Here is a 15,193-nt window from a genome sequence, read left to right on the forward strand (position 1 = left end):
AATGTTTCATGCCAAAAGATGGGGCATTATCACCAGAGCAAATGCATACTAATCACCCCTTCCTGGTATAACAAATATTTCCAGCTGTCTTTAAAAGTGATGGAGCCAATGTTCAAAAGATTTTATGTAAGTATGTGTGTCTACCTGCATACATTTTAAAAACTTATAACCCCCATGCAGGTAAAAAGCATGGAATTAGAATAGGACACTGAAAGCAAGCCGTACAGCGAAAGATTAGAGAAACTGGGCCTCTTCTCCCTCGAGCAGAGCAGATTGAGAGGGGACATGATCGAAACATTCAAAATACTGAAGGGAATAGACTTAGCAGATAAAGACAGATTGTTCACCCTTTCCAAAGTAGGGAGAACAAGAGGGCACTCTCTAAAATTGAAAGGGGATAGATTCCATATGAACATAAGGAAGTTCTTCTTCACCCAGAGAGTGGTAGAAAACTGGAACGCTCTTCCGGAGTCTGTCATTGGGGAAAACACCCTCCAGGGATTCAAGACAAAGTTAGACAAGTTCCTATTGAACCAGAACGTACGCAGGTAGGGCTAGTCTCAGTTAGGGCACTGGTCTTTGACCTAAGGGCCACCGCGTGACAGACTGCTGGGCACACTGCTGGACCACTGGTCTGACCCAGCAGCGGCAATTCTTATGTTCTTAGGTAAGCTTGTGGATTTCTGCATATACATTCCAGCCCAGACTTTACACCTGCTTGCAGACAAAGGTACTAGAGAATGACACAGTAACAAAATTCATCCCCGTCCCTGCGGATAACCGCAGGAAACTGTCCCGTACCATTCTTTAGTGTCTATCTCAACCAGTCCTTCTACACCAGTCCTTCTACACCAGCATTCTTCAATGCAAAATTTGAGGGTCAGTGGTTGTGTCCATTCATACTCTGATTCTTCCCTCTCTCCTTAAATAATGACATGGAGATAGTTTCCCGCAGTTATCCACGGGGACAGAAACGGTGATGAATTTTGTCACCGTGTCATTCTCTGTGGTCTGTGCACAGATTGAAAATAGTTTCATGTAAACAGCTAGAATATGCATGTCTCTCTGTCCCACCACCTCCAGCTCCCCCTTTACTATAATGTTTGCAAGATGCAGTGGAGGTGTTTGACATAGGGGAAGGGCAGACATAGATAGATTCCAAGCCCACCGGGACAGATAGGGAAAAATGCTTGAGTACCTGAATAAATTCATGTAAACCGTTCTGAGCTCCCTTGGGAGAATGGTATAAAAAAAATTGAATGAATAAATTAATAAAGGACAGACATACGGGCAATCTTCTCTTCCTTGGTGAGCTCCTTCCAGGACCGGGTTTCCTTTTCCTTCAGAGCTTTCTGTTCTGGAGTCAGTTGTGAAACAAAGGGAACATCTGGCAGGGGCACTTCCCGACGTTCACAGTACATTGGTTTGGTGAAGTCAACAGAGGATGTCTCGGTAACATCTGTAAAATGAGACTTGCTAATTACATGATGCAGCAAAACCTGGTTCCATCTGCCTAGAATAGGCATGACATGCACTAGGTACACTTTCAATAGATAAGTTTTCCCCTAATCTATGCTACTTTTCTTCAGGAGACCACAGAAGCATTAAGGGGATAATTTTATAATGGGAGTGCCTAATTAAAGTGACATCAAGCTCCTATTTTGGCACTATTGTATACTGTATATACTCGAATATAGGACAAGATTTTTGGGCCAAAAAAATGGGTCACCCAGGTACCACCCAACACCCTCCCGGACTTGCTGCAGGTCTGCTGTTAGGCCGGGACGGGAGGAATCTCTCCCATCCCGGCCAATACTAACATTTTTTTTTACACCCCCTTCCCTCGCGTACCTTTTCCCTGCTGGTCCAGCAGTGTATCCCATGCTGAGCTCCTCCTGCCGATCTCACGGCCAGCAGCACACCTGGGCCGTCACGCAGAAGTGAGCTCTTTGAGCTCCTGCCCAGCCCTGCGCCGTTCCCTGGAAGGATGCCACCAGTTCTCGCAGAACTTGTGCTTCTTATTGCATCCATTCAGGAAGTGGCGCAGGGCCAGGCAGGAGCTTGAAAAGCTCGCTCCTGCATGCTGGCCCAGGTATTCCGCTGGCTGCTGGCCGCAAGATTGACAGGAGGGGCTCAACGCAGGATACACCACTGGACCACCAGGGAAAAGGTACGTGGGGGAGGGGGGTATAAAAATTGTTATTATCGGCTGGGACGGAAGACGGAAGGGATTCCTCCTGTCCTACCACTAGAAAACTAGAGGGGGGAAGAGGTACAGGGTGCAGAACCTGGCAGGGAGCGGGCTGAGTTCTGAGCCTGGTAGGGCAGGGAGGTAAGGGGGCTAGGTGCAGAACCTGGTAGGGAAGGGGGCTGGGTGCAGAACTTGGCAGGGAGGGGGGGTGAATGCAAAACCTGGCAGGGGAGGGCGTGAGGGAGGGGACACTGAGTGCAGGGCATGGCACTTGAAAATTAAACACCCATCTTATATTTAAGTCAACCATTTTTCCTCCTTTTGGGGGGGAAAATGGGGGGTCTCGACTTATATTCAGCTCAACTTATATTAGAGTATATACAGTACATTTATATACAGTACATTTTATAGTGTTTTATAAATACCACCACAAATCTAGAAGCAATATTGTAGAACTTAGATTGAAGGTGCATGTGACCTTGTCCCAGAGCCTGCTTTTAAATAGGACCAGACACTTTGCAAAATAACATAAAATCCTGCAAAAAGACTCTCCAAACCTATAAAGGAGACTTACTAAACCACGAAAGCCCTAATCCACCTATAAAATATTACACTGGTACCTAGTAGAGAATGACACGGGGACCGTTTACCGCGGTAAACCGTGGTCACCGCAGTAAATCCACAGGAATGGAGACATTTGCAGCTGGTTTACCACAAAAATGGGGACAAGACCTTTCATCACCCCGTGGGAATGGGGGACAAGACCTTTTACCGCCCATTGGGAGCGGAGGAAAGCTTTGCTCCTGTGGTAAAAAAAATTGCACCCGTGTCAGACTCAGCATATCCTCCCCAGTTCCTCTTGTGCCTATTTTACCTTCAGGAGCCACCCATGCCACGATGAAGACAGAACCAAAACCAAAGCCTGAGACAAATGTGATTTGAAGAATAAAATTACCAGAAAGGTAGAAAAAATAAATAAATTTATTTTATATTTTGTGATTAGAATATTTCAGATTTGAAATATGTATCCTGCTATTGCTGGTATTAGATATAACTGGGGACGGCAAAGCCCAGGCTGTGCTCCTTAAGCTTCCAGCTAGCTTAGGGCTCTCTCTCTCTCTCTCTGACCAGGGGGCAGTTGCCCTTCCCTAACACTATTTCTGCCATGTATGACTGGTATTCTCTTACCTTGATTATTCTATGTAGCATTCTGTAGTAATTTGGTTTGTTCAGTTTTCATAATAGTGGAGGGGATATTTGTGAAAGGGAGGGGAGACAGGGGTTTTGTTGATCCTTGCTCTGTATTATTTGTGTTTATAAAATGACAATTGTACAGAATATTGTCTCTTTTTATACTTTAATAAAATAAGTTCAGTATAATAATAAGTTCTTACCTAAACCCCACCTACCCACTCTACACCCTTCTAACTACCCAACTAATACTAAAATGCCTCCATTTATCCAACACTTAAAATCTCGACAACTCTTTGGTAATTCTTATTACGCAACACTTATCACCTTAAGATCTCGACAACTCTTTGGCAATTCTTATGTAACTCTTAAGACATCTCTTATGCTATTCCTGTAAACTTTTATGTAATCTCTGAAAACGTTTATGTAATCTGCCTTGAACCACATGGTATTGGCGGAATAGAAATCACTAATGTAATGTAATGTAAAATCAACTATTCAAGGCTTGTGCAGATGGGATCTGACAGTTTGCGGGATGGGGACCGAGCTTGCAGAGCGAGGACAGGGCCTGAACTCGCGGGGATGGGACAGGGACGGAGACTGAGCTCACGGGGATGGGAACAACGATAAATTTTTTCCCTGTGTCATTCTCTAGGACCTAGACCACCAATATACCTACTACTGGGAAACTAGATCAATTTCTTCACCTCTTAACACACTTGCAAATACAGACAGGATTTAATCTGATACAAAATAGGGAACCACAAAAAACATGCAGAATAAAATTGAATTGGAACACCCTCCACACAGGAAAGCCAGACTCTATAAGCAGTGCAATACTTGTAAAAAAGAAACAGAAATGTTTTTTTCTCTTCTATTATGCGAAATACAAAAATTGAAAAGTACATTTCCTAAAGCAAGCATGTACCAATTCTTAAAAGTAAGAAATAAAAATATTTTATTTCTTCTCTACCTTTGTTGTCTGGGCACTTTTCTAGTTCGGTTGGTCCCAATATGCTCTACATTCTGGTTCTGATTCTGCAAAACACGTCTAAAGTTAGGCGCTGTTTAGACGTGTGAGTTAAGCGTCCTTTGTAGAATCATGCTTAGTGGCATTCAGCACTGTTTAGATGTCTAACTTTTTAAGCATCCTTTAGAGAATCAGGTTTTAGGTGACATTTAGGGCTCCTTTTACAAAGGTGTGCTAGGGCCTTAATGCGCACAATAGCGCGCGTTAAATTCCCGAGCACGTTAGCCACTACCGCCTCCTTTTTAGGAGGCGGTAGATTTTCGGCTACCCCACGCTTTAGTGTGCGGTAATTTTGTGCATGCGCTAAAAACCCTAGCGCACCTTCATAAAAGGCGCCCTTAGACATCCAAACAATGTCCTTAATGTTATAATATTTTATTATTATGTTATTAGAATGGCGATTTTATGCTGTTTTTAATTATAATTGTAATAACTGGGAGTTGGATCTGTTTAATGCTTTTATTTCTCTTCCATCAGACAGAGTGACTGGGATTCGAACCAGCAACATTAGGGTAGAAGGCTATAGGTTTAACCAGTGTGCTACACAATGAGCTAGCAAGTTGATAGCGATTGTAAAACTAGGCCCTATAGGCATTGTAAAGGAGGTCTACTTTTGAGCATAGTTTGGGCTTCAGATAGATCTGAGTTCTATGGACTGATCTTAGGCACAGTTTGGATGTCCTTAATGCGATCTGCTAAATAGCTCTCTGGGTTTTTATTTTTGCTTTATTAAGCTCAAAATACATTTAATATGCCACAACATAAACAGGGCACATCAATACAAAGATATTGCATGCAAAACCTTCTATTTTTCTGGGCAAACAGTAATGGTATTTGCCAATTAGAGGAAAAGATCCTTTAACTGAAGCACAGCACATGAAAAAAACAGCTTTATGTTTCTTTCTAAAAAGCTACCCTTTTTTTCTCACTAAAGATTGCTCCATTTTTGAAACAGGTGGATTCAGCAAATAAAGCACATGCCAAAAATATAAAGAGTGCATACATAACTTCATTTGCAAAAGGTTAAAAACAGAAAAAAAACAGATACAAACCTTAGCATGGCTTCTACTTCATCGCAAATGGAGGTTTGCAGCTGCACAATGGTGACCTCATTGTGAGATCATCAAGGTGCATCTGCAAGGTAGAATGCCACAATTAAAATATGTGCTGGGGGAGCTGGTTCGGATTTGAACCCATGACTTCAGGAAGATGAGCACAGGGCTTTTACTTATTGAGCTATAGCAGCTTCCAGGCAGGTGTCTCTGACTGCCCTGTTCATTGTGCAGCTGCAAACCTCCATTTGCAATGAAGTAGATTCCATGCTAGGGTCTGTATCTTATTTTTTCTGTTTTTAACCTTTTGTAAATGAAGTTATGTATGCAATCTATATATGTTTGTCTTTGCTTTCAAGAATGAGCTGATTGGAGCACTGTTTAGTCAGAAAAAAAGGGGTAGCTTTTTAGCAAGAAAACGAAAGCTATGTTTTTCATGTGCTGTGCTTCAATTAATGGATCTTTTCCTATAATTAGTAAACAGCATTGCTGTTTGTCCACATAAATAGAAGGTCTTGCATGCAATATATCTGTTTTGATGTGCCCCATTTATGCAGTGCTTTATTAAATGTATTTTGAACTTAATAAAGCAAAAATAAATCCCTGAGAACTATTTAGCAAATCACATTAAGAACGTCCAAAGAGTGCCTAAGTTCAGTCCATAGAACTCAAGATCTATTTGAAGCCCAAACTTAAACTCAAAAGTAGACCAAGTTTTCATTCGCCTACAATGTAGGCATGATATGGACGCCCTAAGTTGCTCAGTAAATGAATCGAAGGACACCCAAATTGAAACACTGCCTAAACCACACCCATTCCATGTCCACGCCTATTGAGTTAGGTGTGAGTTTTAAACATGGGCGTCCATGAAATTGTGGCTTCATCTACAAAGTGGCGTATACGTCCTTTGGATACCTTGTATAGACCTGGTTTGGCACAAACTATGCAGAAGCATTAGTAGGACCTTTCTAGTCCTGATCAGCTTTTCCCATTTCCTTTTCATCCCCTCTCCACAATCCCATTGTCCCTTCTGTCTTTCTCCTTTCCCAGTCTCTATCTTTCACCTACCCTCTAGTCCCCCATTTTCTTCTTCTGTACTCACCCTCTCAGCCCTCTCCACTGTCTGTCCTGCCCTCATCAGGCCCAGCCTCATCCTTGTCTCTCCTTCCTTTCCTTGTATCCATGTCATTCTATCTCTTACCTTCCATCCCATCTCATATTGCATCTCCTTTGCCATCTTTTTAACCCCATTTCTACCCTCACTTAACCCCTGCTCTCCCTTTCTCCCTTCCCTGAATCTCATCTAGCTCCTTTTCCCCTTCCCCTGCCCCCCTTTAGTCCCATCCAGCTTCGTCTCTTCTTCCTCTTCTCCCTTGACTCTCATTCAGCTTATGTTCCCTCTCCCCTTTCCTCAAGTCCGATCCAGCTTCTGCTCCCCTCCCCCTGAGTCCCATTTAGCTTCAGCTCCCCTTCCTGCCCCCAAGTTCCATATAACTTCAGCTCCTCTTCTCCCTATAATCTGTCTGTTACTTCCTCCCCCAGCATCTCCTCCCATCTGTCTTCCTTCCTGCTCTCTTCTATGGGCCAGCATCTCTCTCCTCTCTGTCTCTCTCTCTCCTTATTGTCCAGCCTTCCCCCACCCCCCACCAATCTAGCATATCTCCCTCAACCCCTCGCCAGCTACCTTAGAACTTATTTTTCCTCTAGAAGTCAGCGGCAGCCAAAGTGAGTCACATAGAGTGCCTATGACCTACGTTGACTCCTTCTTGCTCCTACCCATGCAGAAACAGGAAGTTGTATCAGAATGGGTGGGATGCAGAAAGGGAAGACACCAAGGCAGGCCCCAGGCTGCACATGTGACTCACTATTGCAGATGGCGATCTCTGAAGGAAAAACAAGTGGTAAGATAGTTGAAAGAGTGAGAGGGTTGAGAAAGAAAGGAGATGCCAGATAGTTGGGGGAGGGAGTTAAAGAGTGGAGTGATGCCAGATGGTCATTTGCAGTTTAAGGGTGCTAGTTCTTATTAGCATGGCAGTGAATTTCTAGGTTTTTGCTGGCCAGCTAGCACATGCCTGGTTAAGCCAATATTCAGCGCTAACCAGGCATTGGTTAGCACAAAAAGATAAGAAAGATATTTATGTGGTTCTACCTAAAAACATAAGAATAGCCTTACTGGGTCAGACCAATGGTCCATCAAACCCAGTAACCAGTTCTCACAGTGGCCAATCCAGGTCACTAGTACCTTGCCAAAACCCAAGGAGTAACAATATTCCATGCTACCGATCCTGGGCAAGCAGTGGCTTCCCCCATGTCTTTCTCAATAACAGACTATGGACTTTTTCTCCAGGAAATTGAATAAATGTACACCTGGACATACCCACATGCTTTTTTTAGAGATAGGAATCTAGCATGAAGTGTAAAGTTTAACTGAACCCCTTTGCCCTTAATTTTCCCTCTTTACCATGTCCTTGGGCTGCCCGTGTAAGGGCTGATGTTGATAGGCCTCTCCATACCAGAGGTCTGGCTCCTCGCAGGGAAGCAGTAATTGAAACCAGCATCTACGAGAGAAAAAAAGCACAAAGTGAATATTAATGGGACAGTACTGCTGTAGTTCTGTTACACAAGAAACAGAGAACTCTATAGTACTTCAAGAAATCAAGAAAGGCAACAGGAGATTGGAGCAGCTAAAACACCCTACATCAGTGTTTCCCAGTCCTTTCATGGAGGTAGATCTAGCCAATTGCATTTTCAGGATTTCCAGTGAATATGAATGAGATAAATCTACATACACTGGGTCTCCAATGTATGTAAATTTATTCATGCATATTCATTATGGATATCCTGAAAATTATACCAGTTAAATTTATTTATTTTTATTTTCATTTTCATTAGATTAATTTCAAACATGCCTTAGTAGACATAGTAAAAAAAGAACATTATAAAATTATATAATTATAATTTTAAAAAGCTATCCCTTATTACTTAATCAGTTCCTCTGTCATCATTGTTATCAAACATATGAGAAACCTTAATCAACCTAAAATCCACATTTGAAACAGACAAAAATGTATACCCTGGTAGCTGGAATGGAGTGTGGACTGGTGTGAGTGGCAGGAGTGGTTGCTAGTGTGACTGTGTTTTTTGGGGTGGGATGGGTAGTGGGTTTGTTTTGTTCTGAATTTCTTTCATGGATGGGAGGGGGAGGGGGATAGTTTTGGTTTTATTATTGTTGGAAAGTATAAGGAACCAGCTTTCTAACGTCTGCATCAGCTTCGTAGCGTGTTGGGAGGGGGGCGGGTGCTGGGGGGAGGGGTATAGGAGGGTTTGGAGTGGAGAGGGTTTTGGGGGGGGGAAAACTGAAAATGTACTTGTTGACCACTCTTGTCTGATCTTGTTATTTGCATTCTTTTTTTTTTTTTAATCTTTATTGAATTTCCAAACTACAAGTGCAAGCAAATAATTCATATACGTATAATATTACAAGAAAAGCACATTAAACTTACAGACATTAATGAGCAATTATTTCCCCCACCCTCCCACCTAATATTCAAGAAAAATAAATACCTGCAAGAAACTATCCATAAATTCCCCGAATTGAATTCCAAAGCAAATCCCTCCCCCCTTCCTCCCACCCTGGATGCGTATGTTTAAAGGCCAATAAAATAAAATCAGTTATCATTCCTTACAGAATTTAGTCAATGGCTCCCAAACATCCATAAATTTCCTGTAACGTCCCTGCTGTATGGCCAACAGACGTTGCATTCTGTGGTTTGTTATTTGTTGTTCAACAACAAAAACTATTTAAACTAAAACACAAATTCACCATCACTGTCTTACTGAACTGAAAGCAACTGGAAAAGATTTCAATAAAGCTTCACATTCTGCTTTTTCTTGGTGAAATGTCATGCTTTTCTGGGCTGGAATAAAACTAGGTCATGCAATCTGGTGTGCAAAATTTACAGTGGGGTGGTCAGGGGAGGAGTCTGTGTCATAAGAGCATAAGAATTGCCGCTGCTGGGTCAGACCAGTGTTCCATTGTGCCCAGCACTCCGCTCACGCGGTGGCACTTAGGTCAAAGACCAGTGCCCTAACTGAGTCTAGCTTTACTTGCATACATTCTATTTCAGCACGAACTTGTCTAACTTTGTCTTGAATCCCTGGAGGGTGTTTTCCCCTACGACAGCCTCCAGAAGAGCATTCCAGTTTTCTAACACTCTCTGGGTGAAGAAGAACTTCCTTACGTTTGAACAGAATCTATCCCTTTTTAACGTTAGAGAGTGCCCTCTCATTCTCCCTACCTTGGAGAGGGTGAACAACTTGTCTTTATCTAAGTCTATTCCCTTCATTATCTTGAATGTTTTGATCATATCCCCTCTCAGTCTTCTCTTTTCAAGGAAGAAGAGGCCCAGTTTCTCTAATCTCTCACTGTACGAGCATGGGCAAAGTTACAATATGTATGTGCATGCAAGGAAGGTAGGTGTTAACATTTACACCTGCTTTTGAGCAAGGGTAATGTCTATGCCTTCAAACCAGGCCCAATTACTGCAGGATTTGTGGTGTTATTTTGTAGGCACATAGGTGCCTCTGTGTCTTTGTTTATTTATACACCACTCTATCCCGTGTACCAGGCCGTATACAAATAATACACACGTGCAGCGAACATAACAAACATCAAAGTGAAATAAAATGCCATAACTCCATTCACTACTGGACAGTTTACAGGTTTTTGAGCTGGCCTCTGATCCATTAAGTTTTTAAGTTAAAAGCCTGTTTGAACAAAAATGCCTTTAGCACATAACTCTTCAAAGTATGAATATTATCCGGAAGTGCGTTCTACAGCCTGGCACCCTCCACAAAATATTTTTGATCTGTTCTCATCCAAGCAGATATGCTTGACAGATGGTACAGCTAGAAGTAATTTATTACTTGAACAGAGAGATCATTGAGGGCAGTAAATTCTCAATAAGGTTGCCAAAGTGAGTGGGACATTATTATTCATGCATTTATGAATACGTGTTAGGATCTTAAATTGTGAACTCCATTTTACAGGAAGCCAATGGAGCTTTATCAAAACTGGAGTAATGTGTTCAAATCTATGTGACTTTGTTAATAATCTTGCCAGAGCATTTTGTGCCAATTGAAGCGATTTCATCAGATAGCCTGGAGCTACTAGTAGTAATTACAATAGTCAAACAGTGGTATAAGAACATAAGAAGTTGCCTCCGCTGGGTCAGACCAGGGGTCCATCATGCCCAGCAGTCCGCTCCTGCGGCGGCCCATCAGGTCCATGACCTGTAAGTGATCCTTAGTCTAAAACCTTTCAATCCCCATTATTCTTCTATCTATACCCTTTCATGATTCTATATCCCTCAATCCCCGTATCCTTCAGGAACTCGTCCAATCTCTCTTTGAATCCCCTTAATGTACTCTGTCCTATCACACCCTCCGGAAGCGCATTCCAGGTGTCCACCACCCTCTGAGTGAAGAAAAATATCCTAGCATTGGTTCTAAACCTGTCCCCTTTCAGTTTCTCCGAGTGCCCCCTCGTTCTTTTAGTTCCCAATAGGATGAAGAATCTGTCCCTTTCCACCTTCTCTATGCCTTTCATGATCTTGTAAGTCTCTATCATGTCTCCTCTGAGTCTTCGCTTTTCTAGGATGAAGAGCCCCAGTCTTTCCAGCCTCTCTGCGTATGAAAGGTTTTCCATACCTTTTATCAATCTTGTCACTCTTCTCTGAACCCTCTCAAGTATCTCCATGTCCTTCTTTAGGTTCGGTGACTAATATTGGACACAGTATTCCAGATGCGGTCGCTCCATCGCGCGATACAGCGGCATGATGACTTCCTTCGTTCTGGTTGTAATACCCTTCTTAATAATACCCAACATTCTATTTGCCTTCTTTGAGGCTGCTGCGCATTGTGCCGTTGACTTCACTGTTGTGTCCACCAGCACACCCAAGTCTTTTTCAAGGTTACTTCCCTCTAATACTAATCTCCCCCATTTGGTAGCTGAACATCGAGTTGTTTTTCCCTATATGCATGACCTTGTATTTCCCTACATTGAAGTTCATCTGCCATTTATTCGCCCATTCCTCCAGTTTGTTCAGGTCCCTTTGTAGGTCCTCACATTCTTCCACAGTTCTAACCCTGCTACAGAGTTTAGTGTCATCTGCAAATTTTATAACTTCACACTTCGTCCCCGTTTCTAGGTCATTAATAAATACATTGAATAGCAGCGGTCCGAGTACCGATCCCTGCAGAACTCCGCTCGTGACCCTCCTCCAGTCCGAGTAGTTGCCCTTCACTCCAACCCTTTGCTTCCTGCCTGCCAACCAGTGTTTAACCCATCTGTGTATGTCCCCTTCCACCCCGTGGTTCCACATCTTCCTAAGTAGCCGCTTAAGGGGTACCTTGTCAAAGGCCTTTTGGAAGTCGAGATAAATGATGTCTATGGGTTCCTCTTTGTCCAACTGGCTGTTTACCCCCTAAAAGAAGTGCAGTAAGTTTGTTTGGCACGATCTTCCTTTGCAGAAGCCCTGTTGGCTCGCTTTCATTAGTCCATTTTTTTTCTATGTGCTCACAGATGCTGTTCTTTATCAGTACTTCTACCATCTTGCCCGGAACCGATGTCAAACTTACCAGCCTGTAGTTTCCCGGGTCTCCTCTCGATCCCTTTTTAAAGATAGGTGTAACATTTGCTATCTTCCAGTCTTCCGGGATCTCGCCAGTTTTTAAGGATAGGTTGCAAACTCGTTGGAGTATTTCCGCTATTTCATTTCTTAGTTCTTTTAGTACTCTTGGGTGGATTCCGTCCGGGCCTGGTGATTTGTCGCTTTTCAATCTATCTGTCTGTTGGAGGACATCCTCATGGCTCACCTCTATTGTCGACAGTTTTTCTTCTTGGTATCCATTGAAGATCTCTTCGGGTTCTGGTACACTGGATGTGTCCTCGCTTGTGAAGACCGACGAGAAGAACTTGTTTAACCTATCAGCTACCTCTTTTTCCTCCTTTATCACTCCCTTTCTGTCTCCATCATCCAACGGTCCTACTTCCTCCCTCGCCGGTTGCTTCCCTTTAATGTATCTGAAGAACGATTTGAAAATTTTTTGCCTCCCTGGCTAGTCTTTCTTCATATTCCCTTTTCGCTCTCCTAACCACTCAATGACATTATTTTTGGCATTTCCTGTGTTCCTTCCAGTTTTCCCCGGTTTGGTCCTTTTTCCATTTCCGGAATGATTTTTTCTTGTCTCCTATCGCTTTCTTCACTTCATTTGTTATCCATACTGGGTCTTTTGTTCAGTTTTTTTTTGCACCCTTTTCGAAATCTGGGGATGTACATATGTTGTACTTCTTGCACTGTGCCCTTGAATAGGGACCAGGCTTGCTCCACAGTTTCTGTTTTCCTTGAGCTGTTTCTGAGTTTTTTTTCTCACCATTGAGTTCCCATCATGTTGTGATCGCCGTTTCCTAGTGGTCCTACTACTTCCACTTCCTTTGCAGGTCCCCCTAGCCCGTTGAGGATTAGGTCGAGAGTGGCATTCCCTCTCGTTGGTTCCTTCACGAGCTGTTCCATAAAGCAGTCCCTCACAGCCTCTAGGAATTCTGTTTCCCTCGCACAGTTTGAGTTTCCAATACTCCAGTCTATCCCGGGATAGTTAAAATCCCCCATTACCATCACGTTCCCGTTTTTGCATTCCCGCCTCAATTCTGCTGCCAGTTCTTTGTCGTTTGCTTCCATTTGTCCTTCCTGGTAATTTAACCCATAATGATTCCAATCCTTCCGCCTTTGTTTCCATATCCACTCTGGTCGAGTGAATGGTGTCTTTTTATGTATAGTGCTATTCCTCCACCCTTCTTGTGAGTCTTGTCTCTTCTATAGAGTTTGTACCCTGGCAGTACTATGTCCCATTTGTTATCCTCATTCTACCATGTTTCCGTGATTCCAATGATGTCTAGGTCCTCTTTTTTGGCTGTGACTTCTAGTTCTCCCATTTTGGTCTTTAGGCTCCTCACATTTGCGTACAAGCAATTTAAGTCCTGGTCTTTTCTTTTCCCTGCTGGTTTTCCTTTTGTTTTACTCCTCTTGCCATCCACTTTTTGAGCTGCCAGTCCCTGATTTCTGCTCCTTTCTTCCTCTTTTTTTGGCACATCTTTTTCGTCCGCAACCTGATTTTTCAATTTCTCCTGTTTGCCCTTCTTATTGTTCATCAGTTTCTCTTGTTCCTTGGACTCCTGTTGTTCGTCTTTTGCTTGTTCCCAGCATTTTTCCCGCTCAGTATCTTCTTTGGATACTCTTGTCCGAACCGTCGACATCAGGTCGACTGTTGGCTTTCCTCTTCTTCTTAGTTTAAAGCCTGCTCTATTTCTTTCTTGATGTTGTTTGCTAGCAGTCTCGTTCCTGCCCTGCCGTATAATATGTTTATAGATCATGGTTCTAAACTTATCTTTTGACAAGAAATCATTTAATCTTCTTAACAACTTCAGCTTTAAAAAAAAAGCTGCTGTACAGGTTAACATACACTGGCACCCCACACATTGTCGGACCGGGAGCCCTGCCGTTGGCTGCTGCTGTGTTCTGACAGCCCAGGGCTTTGTTTAGCTGAGTATGTCTTTAGAGGGGCTTGGGGATCCATGCCAGCTAAGGTATTCAATAATTACGAGGGGCATTCATTAATTTGTCTACCTCTGTAGGAAAGAAAAGAGTTTTCAAAAACATTTTGTTTTATTTTCCAATATTGTCCCCTGATAGCTCCATAAACTTCATCCACTTTTCCAGCAATGACTTTAACTCCTTTGAAAAGAATTCTGTTTGAAGTTCAAACCAGGACATTACTGCTTCCTTGACATCTTCATCACTGGAAACTACTGTCCATGGAGAGATTTCTTCAAACTTGGAAAAGGAAATAATTTGAGGGAGCCAGGTCAGGACTGTAGGGTTCAGCTGCAGAAACTCCCGTGCTCAAATAACAGCCTGTGATTTTCATGACCTGTATACCAGTGCTTTGTCATGAAGAAGCAGCACGCCTGCTATGAGTTTTCCTTATCTATTCTCCTTGATTGATACCCACAAAGTGATCATTGTGTTGGCGTAACCCTTTCCAGTTATGGTTGCCTTGTATGGCATGAACTCCAGAAGCAAAAATCCTTCATCATTCCAGAAGACAGTTCCCATGACTTTGTGGTGGGGGACGACTTGTGCTTCTACTGTATTGACTCCATTTTAGACTCAGGATCTCTGCGATAGACCCAAGTCTCATCTCCAGTCACCAAACAATTAAAAAAATTAATTTAGTCTTCATGGAGCATCTCCAAGCTCTCCTGACAGCACTGGAGCCTCGTGGCTTTCTGACATGGCATCAGCATTCTTGGAACCCATCTTGCACTAACCTTGGACATGTCCAACTTTTCATGAATTATTTTCCAAACTGTACCTGCCTGTGTAACAAAATTAAATCCTCAACTTTCTTGCACATGCTGTGGAAGCTGTTTCCACAGGCCATCCAGTGTTATGGCCATCTTCAATGGACTCTCTACCCCATTGAAACTGCTTGCTCCAAAATTTTACTTTGTAGGATGATGGGGCAGGCTTACCATAAACCTCATTCATGGATCTCTTTTGGCTTTTTCCCTTGTTTTGTGAGAAACTTTATCACTGAACGGTGCTCCAAATCTAGCAGTTTCTTCCTTCATTTGCATGAGGACTCTCCTGACATCCTGTCTCTTGGAAT

The 15,193-nt window shown here is 42.8% G+C and overlaps 1 protein-coding gene across 2 annotated transcripts in view; it reads right to left on the bottom strand.

Moving 5' to 3' along the window:
• The window catches only part of LOC117355668, a 41,381-nt gene that overhangs the window by 17,643 nt on the left and 8,545 nt on the right, over positions 1–15,193 (bottom strand). For both annotated transcript variants that reach the window (XM_033934571.1, XM_033934572.1), the window contains exons 3-4: positions 7,926–8,022; positions 1,289–1,459 (exon numbers count right to left, since the gene is read on the bottom strand). In XM_033934571.1, the coding sequence (XP_033790462.1) occupies positions 1,289–1,459; positions 7,926–8,022 (268 nt within the window). The remainder of the gene's footprint in view (positions 1–1,288; positions 1,460–7,925; positions 8,023–15,193) is intronic.

This window comes from Geotrypetes seraphini, chromosome 2 (genome assembly GCF_902459505.1).
Source record: "Geotrypetes seraphini chromosome 2, aGeoSer1.1, whole genome shotgun sequence".
NCBI classification, from domain to species: Eukaryota; Metazoa; Chordata; class Amphibia; order Gymnophiona; family Dermophiidae; genus Geotrypetes; species Geotrypetes seraphini.